Source organism: Hyperoodon ampullatus (genome assembly GCF_949752795.1).
Source record: "Hyperoodon ampullatus genome assembly, chromosome: 14".
Classification (NCBI taxonomy): Eukaryota; Metazoa; Chordata; class Mammalia; order Artiodactyla; family Ziphiidae; genus Hyperoodon; species Hyperoodon ampullatus.
In genome coordinates this window covers 62,535,799-62,550,736 of record NC_136927.1, presented here as the reverse complement: position 1 = coordinate 62,550,736, position 14,938 = coordinate 62,535,799, and the positions used below count along the sequence as shown (strand labels likewise).

The 14,938-nt window shown below is 39.0% G+C and overlaps 1 protein-coding gene across 1 annotated transcript in view; it reads right to left on the bottom strand.

The window, feature by feature from the left end:
- ASXL1 (ASXL transcriptional regulator 1) overlaps positions 1-14,938 on the bottom strand; it is a gene marked incomplete at its 5' end in the record, with an annotated part of 72,584 nt that overhangs the window by 51,645 nt on the left and 6,001 nt on the right. Inside the window, one exon of the mRNA XM_079718795.1 lies at positions 12,759-12,867. Coding sequence (XP_079574921.1) covers positions 12,759-12,867 — 109 coding nt within the window. The remainder of the gene's footprint in view (positions 1-12,758; positions 12,868-14,938) is intronic.

The window sequence follows — 14,938 nt, the reverse complement described above, 5'->3', positions numbered from 1 at the left end:
ACCTCTGGGGAAAAAACAGATACAGTTAATAAGCTAACAGTGATGATAAAAGGGAATATTATAAATACTCAATCCAGGGGTAAAGTGGCGGGGGAGGGATAAATTAGGAATTTGGGATTAACAGATACACACTACTATATATAAAATAGATAAACAAGGGCCTACTGCATAGCACAGGGAATTATATTCAGTATCTTGTAATAACCTATAATGGAAATGAATCTGTAAAAGAATAGATATATATGTATATATATAGCTGAATCACTTTGCTGTACACCTGAAACATTGTAAATCAACTATACTTCAATTAAAAATTTTTAATAAATAAATGTCTCAAAGAAATATGAATAAAAAATAAAAATACTCAATCCAAAAGAAGGCAGGAAAAGAAAAAAGGAAAATAGGTCAAAGAGAAAACAAAGAGCTAGATGGAAGACTTAATCCAAACTTATCAGTAATTCCACTAAATGTACATGGTCCAAGCATCCTAATTAAAAGGGAGAAATTATTAGACTGGATAAAAATAAATAAGATCCAACTAAAAATATAAAGAAACCTTAAACATGAAAGACATAGAGAGGTTAACAGCAAAAGGATGGAAAAAGTATACCATGAAAAAACTAATTATAAGGCAGTTGGATGGGCTATATCAATAACAAAATAGACTTCAGGAAAACAATAATACTGCCGGGCGAAAAAAAAAATTTTACTACAGAACAAAAAACTTAAATGTAAGATTATATAGCCACTTTGGAAAACAGGTTGGCTGTTTCTTAGAAAAGTAAACAGTAATTACAACACAACTCAGCAATTCCACTCCTAGGCATCTACCCAAGAGGAATTAAAACGTTTATCACAAGACTTGTCTACAAATATTCATAGCACTACTCTTAGTAGTCCAAAGAAGAAAACAATCCAAACGTCCACCAGCTGAGGAATGGATAAGCAAAACATGGTAGATCCATACAATGGGATATTATTCAGCACTAAAAAGGAACAAATTATTGATATACAGTAGTCCCCCCTTATCCATGGGGAATATGTTCCAAGACGCCCAGTGGAAGCCTGAAACCCAGATAGTACCGAACTCTATATATATACTATGTTTTTTCCTATACATACACACCAATGATAAAGTTTATAAGTTAGGCACAGTAAGAGATTAACAACAATAATAAAATAGAACTATAGTAAGAGCTATGTAGATGTGGTCTCTGTCTCAAAATTATCTTACTGTACTGTACTCACCCTTCTTCCTGTGATAATATGAGATGATAAAAAGCCTACATGATGAGATGAAGTGAGGTGAATGATGTAGGCATTGTGGCGTAGTGTTAGGCTACTATTGACCTTCTTCAAGAGGAAGATCATCTGCTTTAGGTAATCCTAGATCACTGAGCCATGACAACATCAGTGGTTGGATGCCAGGAGGAGATGATGTCGATGGTTGGTGATCACGGGTGGGACAGCACAGGATGGCTCAAGATTTCACCACACTACTCAGTACAGTGTGCAATTTAATACTTATGAATTGTTGACTTCTGGAATTTTCCATTTAGTATTTTCAGACTGCAGTTGACCACCAGTTACTGAAACTGTAGAAAGTGAAACCTCGGGTAAGGGGGAACTATACTGTACAAGATAGCTAAATCTCAGATACCTCACACTAAGCGAAAGAAGCCAGACTCAAAAGGCTACATAATGTATAAATCCATTTATATGACATTCTGGAAAAGGCATAACTGCAAGGATAGAAAACAAATCAATGGCTGGCCAGGAGCTGGGGTCGGGAGAGGAACTGACTACAGAAAAGCAAGGGGGTAGTTTCTGGGGTGATGGAACTGTTCTATATCTTAATTATGGTGGCAGTTACACATCCGTATGTGTCTGTCAAAACTCAAAGGACTATGACCAGAAAAGGGTGAATTTTACTGTACATAAATGTAAAACTGAATTTTTAGGGGAGGGAGAAGCATGTTTTAGCAAAAGCATTTACTGGAGCAACTGCATTCAAGACACGTATGGCATACCTTTAAATAGCACTGTTAAAATGCCAAATAAAATGTCAAAACAAATGTGAACTAAAAAAAAAATGAATTTTAAAAAAAAACTCATAGAACTGTATACTAGTACACTATACACTAGTACATCAAAATGGGTGAATTTTGCTGTAGGTAAATGATATCGTAATTTAAAAACAGAACAAAAATACTAATTTACACCCACAATACTCAGGCTGTGGAACAATAGGGATTCTCACGTACTATGAAAGCAATGTAAATTCATACGGTTACTTTACAAATTCATATGATTACATACGAAAAACAGCTGTACTACCTAGTCATGATGATTAGGTGCAAAACCTCCTGGTCAGTCCCATTCCTAGCAATGTATACACCCTAGAGAAGCTACCGCACACATGCGCCAAGAGACGTACAAGAGTATTCAATGCAGCAGTGTTTGTTACAGCGAGAACTAGAAACAATCCAAATGCACACCAAGAGCAGAATGGACAAAGAAATCACGGAATATTCAAACCATAAGACAGCAAATAGCAGAAAGTATGATGTATTTCAATTAAATGCACCAACACACATCAAGCTCAGAAATGATAAGCACAAAGCAGCAAGTGAGAGAAAAATACACACAATGTGATTCCATTCACATAAAGATATATTTAAAGCATGTTCAGCAATACATACACATGTGGGTAAACCTGGAAATAAAAGCAAGGTAATGATTAATATGAAAATTAGAATAGTGGTTATCTTCCACAGGGAGAGAAAGGGATATGCGCAGAGGTTTCAAAGAGTGCAGAGGATGTTCTGTTCTTGAGATGGCTGGTGGATACAGTGTGCAGTTTATTTCTTAGTTATTATTACCTAAAATAACAAAATTTGCATATATTCTCTTTTGTATAGTTTATATATTTCACAATTTTAAAAAGTTAAAAACAACATATTCTCAAAGTAAGACACATCACACCCAGTAGGCTTCATAGGCATGTTCTACCAAAAAAACCAAATAATCTCTGTCTTAAAGAGACTACTGCAAAAATCAACGGAGGGAAAACAGCACAGCTTGTTTTAATATCAAAGCACAGTAAGGTTTGAAATCAAAATATCAGATCGGTCACTTGTGAATACAGATGTAAGAATCCTAAATAAATTATTCATACTCTAAATCCAATGACGTGTTATTTAAAAGAAAACCATGTCAAAGTGACATTTATCCTAGGAATACAAGGATGCTTGAGCACTAGAAAAAATTCTACTGAACTAATTCACTATATTACCAAATTAAAAGAAATAAACTATGATTCATTTACTCACACAAATACTTACTGAGTGCCTACTTTTTTCCTAGGGGCTGAAGAGATGGCATTAACTAAAATTAAAAACTCCCCCCCAGGATTCCCTGGTGGCGCCAGTGGTTGAGAGTCCGCCTGCTGATGCAGGGGACTCGGGTTCGTGCCGCGGTCCGGGAAGATCCCACATGCCGCTCCTGGGCCCGTGAGCCATGGCTGCTAAGCCTGCGCGTCCGGAGCCTGTGCTCCGCAACGGCAGAGGCTACAACAGTGAGAGGCCCGCGTACCGCAAAAAAAAAAAACTCCTCCCCTAGAGGACTAGTTCTAGTCAAAGGAGACATACAATAACAATAAACAAAACATATATAATATGGTATATCACACAGTGATAGATACCAAGAAAATAAAAAGTAAAGCAGGGAACAGGGGGACTGGGAGAGCTACGCGGTGTGGAGGCATCAGGGTGCAATTCAAGCACAGACTTGAAGGAGGTGAGGGAGCGAGGCATGAAGGTGTTTGGGAGAAAGCACTGCAGACAGCTGAAGCAGCGCAGGCAAAATCCCGGAGACGAATAGCGACAGCATGTTAAAGGATCACCAAAGAAGCCACTGTGTTTGTCAAGCAGAGTGAACAAGGGGAGAGAGTAAGAGGAAGAGAGATGGGAGTGAGGGTGGAGGAAGATGGCGAAAGGGCACTGCAAGCAACTCTAAGGATTTTGGCCTTTACCCTGAGTGAAGCGGGGTGGGAGGAATGACACAGTCTGACTGAACTTTTTTTTTTTTTTTTTTGCAGTACGCGGGCCTCTCACTGCTGTGGCCTCTCCCGTTGCGGAGCACAGGCTCCGGACGTGCAGGCTCAGCGGCCATGGCTCACGGACCCAGCCGCTCCACGGCATGTGGGATCTTCCCGGACCGGGGCACGAACCCGTGTCCCCTGCATCGGCGGGCGGACTCTCAACCACTGCGCCACCAGGGAAGCCCCTGACTGAACTTTTAAAAAAATTTCCTGGCTCCAGTGTTGAGGAGGGTGGCAAGAGCAAAGTAAGGAGACCAGTTAGGAAGCTACTACAGTAATCTAGGAGATACTGAAAAGACCCAAGCAGATTCATCCCCTAAATTCCAGACAGGCTCAGAACTTAAACCAGGTACATGGCAGACAAGGATGAGGTATGGAATTGAGAACGTGGGAATTGCTAAGTCTACATTAGGAGGAGATGGACACCCCTACTCCAGTACCATACATCTAAGTGACAACCACTACCTACTGCTGCAGGAGACAAGCGAAGCCACAAAACCACAATACACTGAACTTCCCGCTAATATTTAAGAGTCAAGAATAGCCCTCAACCAAAAATCATCAGACATTTGAGTAAGACATGTGGAGTGAAAAAAGACCCACACTAAAGCACATAATCATGGAAATAAGATTCTATAAGTTTTCAGGGAGAGGCAATAGAAAAAAGAAGGCAGGCAAACACAGAATATCAGGAATCAATACGGCACTAGATTTCAAAGGCAACACTGGACATTACTTTTTCTTTCTTTTGAGAAAACAAAGCTTACACTTTGGAGGTCTTCAAACACTCCATTCCCTGAAAAAGAGATCCTGATACACATTCTGTACTACATGTTTCAATTTTAATACTAACAATTACTATTCTGAACCAATTCTACTGTTTGGCAGAGAGAACTGCTACCAATCAAATCATTAACAACCTCCTTCTATGCTTTTTCCACTGCATTTATCTAACAAACATTTTTAAGCACCTACTATGATAGATGCTGAGGATATAGCCCAGAACAAAATAATACAGATTCTCTGCCCTAAGACCTGGTCAGGAGAGACATCAAACAATCACCCAAATAATTATATAATTATAAAGTTGTAAGTGAAAAGAAGTAAAGTTCAGGGCACAACAGGAAAACCCAATTTAGAGAGAAGGCTCCTCTAAGGGACTGAGATTTAAGTTGATACCCATTTAGCTGAGCCAGGCAGAAGTGGAGAGAAGAGAGCTCCAAATAGGAGACCCTAAAACTGGAAAGAGCTTCAGGAATTCAAAGAACTGAAAGAAGGGCAGTGTGGCTGAGCAAGGTTTGGATTTTTTGGTAAACACCATAGGAAACCACAGACTTGAATCAGATAGAAATGTGTCATGATCAAATTGTTTTTTAAAAAACCCCTCTGGCTGCTTTGTGGATTACAAAAGAGCAAACTGGATTCTAAGGAGGCAAAAGTGAAAGCAAGTAGACCAGGCAGGAGCTATTTCAGTAGCTAGCATACAAGGATAACTTAGACTAAGGTGGCAGTGGAAATGCAGACCAAAAAAAATAGTAAGGAGTTTTAAAAGAACTGTCAGGAGTTAATTTACCAAAGAAAAGCTGGCATAAAGAGCCAAAGAGAAAACTGAAACAAAAGGATTACCTGACTGAAAAAGCACACATTTCAAAGCCCATCTAGCACAACTGAATCGAAGAAGACAGCACCTTCCAGAAGAAAATAGACATCTTTTTTGGCTCCCTATTCTTCTCCTGCTTCATGATGCACGAAGAATTTGAAGTTATTCTTTCAGAACCTTGAGTATGCATCTCACATATTTGAGAGCCAACTCATTTGGTAGAAACTTAGAATATCCTGACCTGTCCTCCGTGTGTTAAATACCAACCTCTCAAATAACCAAAAACGTGACTTCATACCATTTACTTAAACTCTCTCAGGCTGTTTCCCCCATTAGTACAGGAGTAGGAAACATATTTATGTTTCAAAAGACCAATGTGAGCAGTATGATGCCTGTCTGGAATATAGTTAGCACTCAATTAAGCATTAGTTTCCATCTTTTCTACCAGATTATGTAAACTAGAATAAGAAGCAACTTTCTTACACTAAACAAGTTCCTCAAACAACCCTCCCAAAAAGTCTGATATGAAGGATTGAGAAGAGGTCAAACGCAGTTTTCATACTGGCTGACCATAGGAAAGTTTAAGCATTTTTCACACAGTCCCAAGGAAGCCTGAAGCACATACAAGATCCTCATTTTCCTAGAACCCTGATGCTTTAAAATCACACTTAAAAAATGTTTATAACCTTTTTGTTAAAAATATACTGCTTTAGAAACCTTGAAATTATCATCCTGCCCACCCCTCTGAGCTACAGAAAATAATTCCAGTGGTAGTGCTTTCCAAACCTCTGTTCCCTGACCTTTATCATTTACCACTTCATACGTACAGGGCTTTGAACTTCAGGAGGTAGCAGGACAAAAGGCTGCTCACCTCTTAGGCAAACCAGAGTCTGACCAGGGCTCCATTAACAATCAAGTTCTCTTTTCTCCCTGAGCTTGCTGAATATCCTGTCAGACAACAGAATACCCCATTTTTCAAAGGTGGATCCAGGCGGCCCTTGAGAATTACTCCAATAAGGAAACTTTTACCAAATGACGGGTCAAAGCCTCCATCAAGACCAAACTACTGCTACCATTAACCAGAGTAAATGGTACTGCTCTACTAAGTAGGCCTTCTATGCAGTACAGAGTGGGAAAGGGTTTGTAATAAAACAGTCAGCTTCCAGTAAATACCAAATGCATCACAAAAGAACAGGAAAGAAAAATATCCAGGGCCGACTTAATTTTCACACAAAATAGTCTAGATGCTAAAATGTGAGCACAGGAAGGATCTTCACTGAATTTTCACTCTAGGAGGTTTTCAACAGAGCTCCTGGGTCTGGGAAAGATGCCTTGGGTGCTTGGGGAATGGGATAGGGATGGCAGAATCCACGAGAGATGGAGAAGCGGGGTCTTCATGCTTGTTTCAACCAGAGCAGTTTCACAGTCATCTACATCATGCAGCTCCATTTCATGATATAAAAGGTTTTATACCTGAAGTACTTAAACAACCAATCTATTTCAACTTCTCAGTGTTAGAGACAAAGAAGTATAAATGGAGATATTCCATAGGACCTGAGGCACTGTGCTGGACCCCAGACCTCAAGCTGACTCCAGTGCTCTTACTACCACCATATACCACTCACTCTGGTACAGAAAAGAACGACCACGATCAGAAATGCCAATATGATTAATGCAGAGGGCAGAAATTCAAACCAACCACCCATAACTGAAGAGTACACATCTAAGGATATGAAAAGCTACTTTTGCTTAACAATTATAAGAATTTTCATTACGAGAATAAAACAAACATTCTGAGAAATATCAAGGAACTCATAAGACGCTTCAAAAAGATGAAGTAACCAAAGATCCTAAAACCTGAAGAAAAACTCTTTATTCTGAATTGGCATAATGAAAAGAAATCAAACTCAAAAGGTAGGGCCGTGGGTTCTAGTCCCAACTTGGCCAAATGCATCTGTTGCAAGGACACATGGTCATGGGTAAACCTAATCTGTGAGAAGTTCAGTTTTCTACCTGCAAAATGCAAATGAATCGGATGATTTGAGAGCCCCTTCCACACTAAAATTCTAGGATTCTACGCACTAAAAAGATCATATATTTGATAAAGCTAACACGGACTATAAAAGACATCATCTAAAAACGTCACTACCACTTTATATGAAAGAAGAAATTCTTTTTTCTAACAAAGATGATGACCAAAGTTCAAAACTAAAAAGAATAACGTGATACCTAAAAGATACCTAAAGCATTCAAACTGTTTCGAATGGCTCAGTTTCTGCCGTCGGCAATTAGAAGAACCACATTATGGCCACAGCCTGGGAAAGATTTCTTTTTTTTCTTTTTTGCCACACCACGCATGGCATGTGGGATCTTAGTTCCCCAACTAGGGATCAAACCCACGCCCCCTGCACTGGAAGCGTGGAGTTTCACCACTGGACCACTGGGGAAGTCCCAAGATTTATTTCTAGTGTCAGCAGATTCTTTCACAGATTAACGCAGAATTGCTCTAAAGAGAGCAAGAAAAAAAAAAAGGGTTCTTAGAAGTTGCCTTGCTGAGAAGAAAAAATAACCCAGAATATGCATATTCTATAATAAAACATGTAAAAGACAGGTAGACTACAAGGAGAACTAGCTGGCTTAAGATATTGATGATGCTATCTTCTACTTTCCATTCAGCCAATATTTATTACATTATGTACTATTTGCCAGACACAGGAGATACAGTGAAAACCAAGTCCCTGCACTGACATTCAAGTGGAGGGAGGCTAATGATAACCAAGTAACCAAACAAACGAGGTAGGACTGTGAAACAACCAAAACCCTCATAGTGTTGTGGAATTGGAACTACCGTTAGAGAAAGCCTCACTGAGAAGATACTTTTGGACTAACAACCAAATGACAAGAAGTTACCCCCGAGCTTTCCAGACAGAGGGGCCAGCAAGTGCAAGGGCTCTGAGGTGGACACAAGGTTGGGGCCTTTGAGAAACAGAATGAAGGAAGGCCAGGGTGGCTGAAGTATAATGACCAAGGAGAAGGTGCCAGGAGAGATCAGAGAGGTACGCAAGGGCCAAGCAGGATAGTGGTATGATATGACTTGCATTTTTAGAAGCCCACTTAGCTTGATGCGTACCTATCAAAAATCAAAATGGATTCTGGTACTGCCTTGCAAATGACAGACTCTATGATTTGACTGTATGGAAGTCTCCTCAGTATTTAATGGTAATATAAATAGTTCTGGAATCACTGCAAGTGTGGAGTTGTATGTGAAAAATTTAATTGTGGATCTATAAATAACATTGTGAAACTGCAAAAATTACCTCCCTCTCTTCCTCCATTTGCTTTTCTTTTATTTGCAAACAGTGAATTTTAATGGATGGATACTTTAAGTGTAGTCATTTATTTTTTTACCAAGAAGATTTTTTAGTACTTTAAAAATATATATTCTACATATTAAAAAGATTCAACTGGACTTGTTAATTGAATTAAAGGACCTCCCTAAGGCTGAGCCCTATCACTACATGAGGTATAATAAAGTGCAAATGGCTGTGACACCTTGACTTGAGCATCATTCCACAATAAAACTGAACAATGTTCAGATGACTGCAGTCATGACTGACAGTGAGTGCTGCAATGACAACTCACAACCCAGGTTAAACTCACCAATGACACAAACACCTAGTCACAAAAGCAAACTAGTTCAGCATGAAAGTCATAAAAATGTAGAACACTACAAAGGAGCTCTCACTGGTTTTACAAGGATGGGAAATTCCAAGTGTAAAAAACAATATAAATCCCACCTCTAACCAGGCAATGATGGACACTGACAGCTAACTTCAGGAAAAGCTTAAGAAAAGCAATTGAAAACAAGAATTCAAAGCATGGATAGATTTCATCTATCCCACACATCCCTGAGTACTAATTCTAAGGCCTGATGCAAGCATCTACATATAAAGTGTCAAATGTACCATCGCATTACCCAGAACAACTTTTATCAGAGAAGGAACCCTGTGGTATGCCCCCAAAGACTCCAGCTTATCAGTAAAGCTTTGGTAACCATAGATAAGGCCACACAAATGTATTCAGAACTGAAAAAACTCCTATTTTCAACTAAGTAGTGAAACCACATGGTTTCTGACCTTGATGGCCCGCTAGAAGAGATTTCCAAGCAGTGGGGAGAAAAATACCAAGCCATTCTGCACATGCTTCTCCTTAACACATGAGAAAAACAGACCAAAAAATGCCACAGGACTTCCCTGGTGGCGCAGTGGTTAAGAACCCACCTGCCAATGCAGGGGACGAGGGTTCGAGCCCTGGTCCCGGAAGATCCCACACGCCACAGAACAACTAAGCCCATGTGCCACAACTACTGAAGCCTGTGCGCCTAGAGCCCGCAAGCCACAACTACTGAGCCTGCGCTCTAGAGCCCATGAGCCACAACAAGAGAAGCCACCACAATAGAAGCCCGCGCACCGCAACGAAGAGTAGCCCCCGCTCGCCACAACTAGAGAAAGCCTGCGCGCAGCAACGAAGACCCAATGTAGCCAAAAGTAAATAAATAAATAAAGCCATAAAGAATACTTTTAGAACTAGAAAAAAACTGAATATGGACTATATATTATATACTACTGTATCATTAAGTTTCTTGACTATAACAATGGTATTGTGGTTATGTAGGATAATGTCCTTGCTCCTAAGACATATATTCTAAGATATGTAAGGGTGAAGTACCAGTACTAGTTGAACACTTTTAAATGGTTCTGGGAAAAAAAGCATACATACGTAGAGAGGGATAAAGCAAATGTGGCAAACTTGTAACAATTAGGAAGAAAGCAAGATAGGTGGGGTGTTCAGTGTAGTACTCCAATTTTTCTGTAGGTTTGAAATTTCTTCAAATGAGGATAAAAAAGGAAAAAATGCACCACCTTGCACTTTATTCAGCAGACCTGGGTCCTCGGGTGATGAGGATGGTAATCAGCTGGTTCAGATTTTTGGTATCCTTTCTTATCCATTCCCAAATAACAATAAAGTAAATGCCTGCACAACTTCTGGAAGATAGTGTGGTGATAATGAGGCAATTAATAAGACTAATCGACACTTCAGACTCTCAAGGAGCCCCGGGAGGGGTGGGGGCGGTGGTGGAGAATAAGGTGTGCCTGTATGTATCAATACCATCATGGCAAATATATTAACTGAATACAACAAGCAGCAAAGCTATAAGGAAATTATAATCCAATTTTTTCAAATATTATTAATATAAATTATCATTTAGGTTACAAATCGCAGAATTTATGGGCTACCTTCACTTTCCCTGTTGCATTTTACTTTCTGTTGCATTTGCATATATTGCTTTCCAACAGGTCAAAATGTTAAAAGAGACACGCATGGATAGTATGCACAGATACTCAACCAAGGTAAAAGTCTACCAGGGACTTCCCTGGTAGCGCAGTGGTTAAGAATCTGCCTGCCAATGCAGGAGGCACGGGTTTGAGCCCTGGTCCAGGAAGATCCCACATGCTGCGGAGCAACTAAGCCTGTGTGCCACAACTACTGAGCCTGCGCTCTAGAACCCACAAGCCACAACTACTGAGCCCACGTGCCACAACTACTGAAGCCCATGTGCCTAGAGCCCATGCTTCGCAACAAGAGAAGCCACCACAATGAGAAGCCTGCGCACCGTAACAAAGAGTAGCCCCCACTCACCGCAACTAGAGAAAGCCTGCATGCAGCAACGAAAATAATGCAGCCAAAATAATAAATAAATAAAATTTAAAAAAATTATTAAGCATGGACTATGCCAAGAATTCTGCCCAGAGCCAAATTACAAGGACAAATGAAAACTCAATTCCTATCTTTAAGGTATCCATAGAAATAGGTATTTCTTCTCCCTCTTAAAAGAGAAATGTTCCATTAACAGGCATATTTGTAACACATATAATACACACAACTATAACTATACATAATTACCTATAATTACAATATATATAATAATATATAATAGAAAAATGCCATTAACAGGCAATTAAGGACAAGGAACCTAAAGGAATATCATAAAGGGTACCACTTATTAAGGACTGACTGTCAGGGATGCATACACCACCATAAAGAGGGGTTAAATCTGTCCCAGGTGACAAAGCTAAATTTTGAACTAAGGGCTCTGACTCTTCCAAGGCTGTTTCTGACATTACATTACAAAAGTCTGTTTATGGACTACTGCAATTTATAACTACATTATGGAAGATTATAAGCATCAAATTTTCAGTTTCTCACCATCAACAGGTCAACTATGTCTAAATTAGGAGTCAGCAAACTACACCCCCAAGCCAAATCTAGCCCACTGCTTGTTTTTATAAATAAAGTTTTATTGGAACACACCCATGCCCATTCGTTTGTGCATTCTCTGTGGCTGCTTTCCTGCTTCAATGGCAGAGTTGAATAGTTACGATAGAGGCAGTGTGGCCCACAAAACCTACAATATTTATTTTCTGGTCCTTTACAGAAAAAAATCTGCCAATCCCTGGTTTAAATGATGTATATCACAAATGGTAGAAAAATAATTAGCTTGTTCATTTCAGCTCTATTTAAGCTTATGAATTGAACCTGATTTAAGTTCTCTTCCTTTGTAATTAGTGTCACTTGGTAAATGCTGAGTTTTTGAATTTCCACAAGTATTTTCACATTTCAGTTATTTTCCATAGAGTAGGTCTTACTTGGCTGTCCAGTAATTTATCCTTCACATGTTATTACAAACAAAACTATAATTAAGGCACATTTGCAATTACCCCCACACATACTTATCCCTCTATTGCATACAATCTGCAAAGATATAAACAAGGAACAACTGAATACAGACACAATAGCTGATATGACTAAGTAATTCCTAATACTCTGTTCACACTAGAACATCTCAATGCACCATTTCAGAAAAACAGCATCAGCATCACCTGCCTGCCTATTAGAAATGCAAATTCACGGGCCACATTCCAGACCTGCCAGTGATTCTTATGAACACTAAAAGCTGAAGAACCACTGCACTAAAGTAGAGTTTATATTACTTACCTTGAGTGTAAAAAGGCTGATCCGGCCAGGTAGTTTATAAAATAACCCCTCTCCTCCTCTTGAATTGGAATGTAGCATGGCATTAAGACATGCAAGAGGGGATGTCCCACTGTAAAAACATACAAGGATGGAAGGTGGTCATACAAATCAATATGTCTACTTACTCAAAGCTCTAATACCCTTTAACTCACTCTTAAATCAAGAAAAAGAGGAAGAAATATAAAAGAAAACATCCCATGACAAGAATTCTACTTTGAAAGTGGCACAAGAGCAACAAATGAAATTCACATAAATCACACCCAGAGAGCTCTGGGATAAGACATCTCCACTCCATACCTGACAATTCTTTAGTGCCTTTTGACAATATGAACCAAACTCTCAAGAAATTTAGAAACACTACACAATGATTTTTCAGGTACACTCAGGAGTTTTGAAAAAAAAAATTACCCAATACTTTTATTTACCCAAAACATTTAAATTAAATTTTAATGTTAATTAAAAACAAAACCGAGAGTTTCCTAGTATCTATATTCCAACCTGCGTATCATGCTCAGAAACTGCCACATAACATTTTCAACACAAAAACCACAGAATCACTGGTGCTGTCCCAAGAAAATAAGCACACTTTTTTTTTTCCAGTTAACATTTTCTAATAAACACACAAAAGGAACAGTATTTCATTTGCTTTTTCTCAGTTGGGAAGGGGGAAAGATGGGTTTTATTTTATATCTACCCAGGAGCAATAATTTAAATTTGAATATAAAAAGTCAAATGGATTTAGTACCCAATAATGCTCAAACATTAAACCAAAAAAAGAGATAGCATATTAAGTTATATCATGGTCCCTGCTACAATACTAGGTCGCAAAACAATGACAACTCATGTGAGTTAGCAACTACTTACTAAATCTTAAAATAGAAAAGCTGTCAAAAATACAGACAAATGTCCATTATTAATATTAACTGAGTTTGGCACTAACATGTTAGTGCTAGGGTTCACCTGTGCATCTTCTCTTCCCTCTCCCCAGCATGTTAAATAAATATAAATTATCTCAAGTAAAGCCTCTCAGCATTTTTCAGAATTAGAGGCCCTAATTTATACAGAGTGTTAAAAATAAATTCTGAGTCTAAAAAAGCCATTAAAAAAAACCCTATTACTTATTCGGCTTTGGAACACACTGGATGCTTAAAAAAAAAAAAATTTCACCAAGAACCAATCTGTAAAAGAAACCTTGTGCAGAATCTGGAGTATCAAGTGGGTGTGCTAATGTCTCTGCTACAGTGGGGAAAGGCATGCTGGCAGAGTCTTTCTTGAAACAGTGTGACTCCTACACACTATACCTCTGTCTACAAATCACAGAGCTGCTCACTCATCACGAGCCACCATGACTGCTTCATAATTCCTGTAAGAGCTAGAAGCAGAAACAAGTTAGGTTCTCAACTCCATCTGTCCCAAAGGGACTAATTTACCTTCTATAGGCACAGTGGTCCAACAGCAGTGCAGACAGCAGCATGATGGGAAATAGCCCATAAAAACAAAACAAACAAACAAAAAAAACAATTATAACACTACACAGTGCATAGGTAGTATTTAAATGAATGTATCTAGACAATCCTGATCCTCCCCCCCCCACAAAACGTCAGCTACAGAATGTTTGAACTGACAACTGGAAAGTGAGGATCTTTTGATCCTAAAAGATCAATTTCAAGCAGCTAAAGCGTAACCAGCAAAATATATGCTGTATGTTCTGAATCCCAAGAAGGAACTGTGTTGTGCTCTCCTCTTTCATTTTAATTTTAAAAAAGGTTGGGGTGAGGAGAGAAAGGATTCAGGACAGGCACTGATTTTTGTTTGTGCCTGCAATTCTTTCTGTGTTTCCAATTTGTTGCTTCTTTAGGAAAAATATATCATAGGATAAGAAAATCAAGGTCACCTCCAAATTTAGTATGCTCATATCATGAATGCCTAGAATCAGTAGGGGGAAAAAAAGCCAGTGGGTTTTATGGTGATTAGACCACCCTTCTTTGATCCTAAAACAAAGGACTTCAAAGACACGGTATAGAGAAGAGGGAAGTTTTAGACACGATGGAGCCCGAGTCTGTCCCTTCTCTATCACTGAAACTTGCAAAACAGAGTACACGAGAAAATGTGCTGACTCCTTACACAAAAAACAAGCTCCA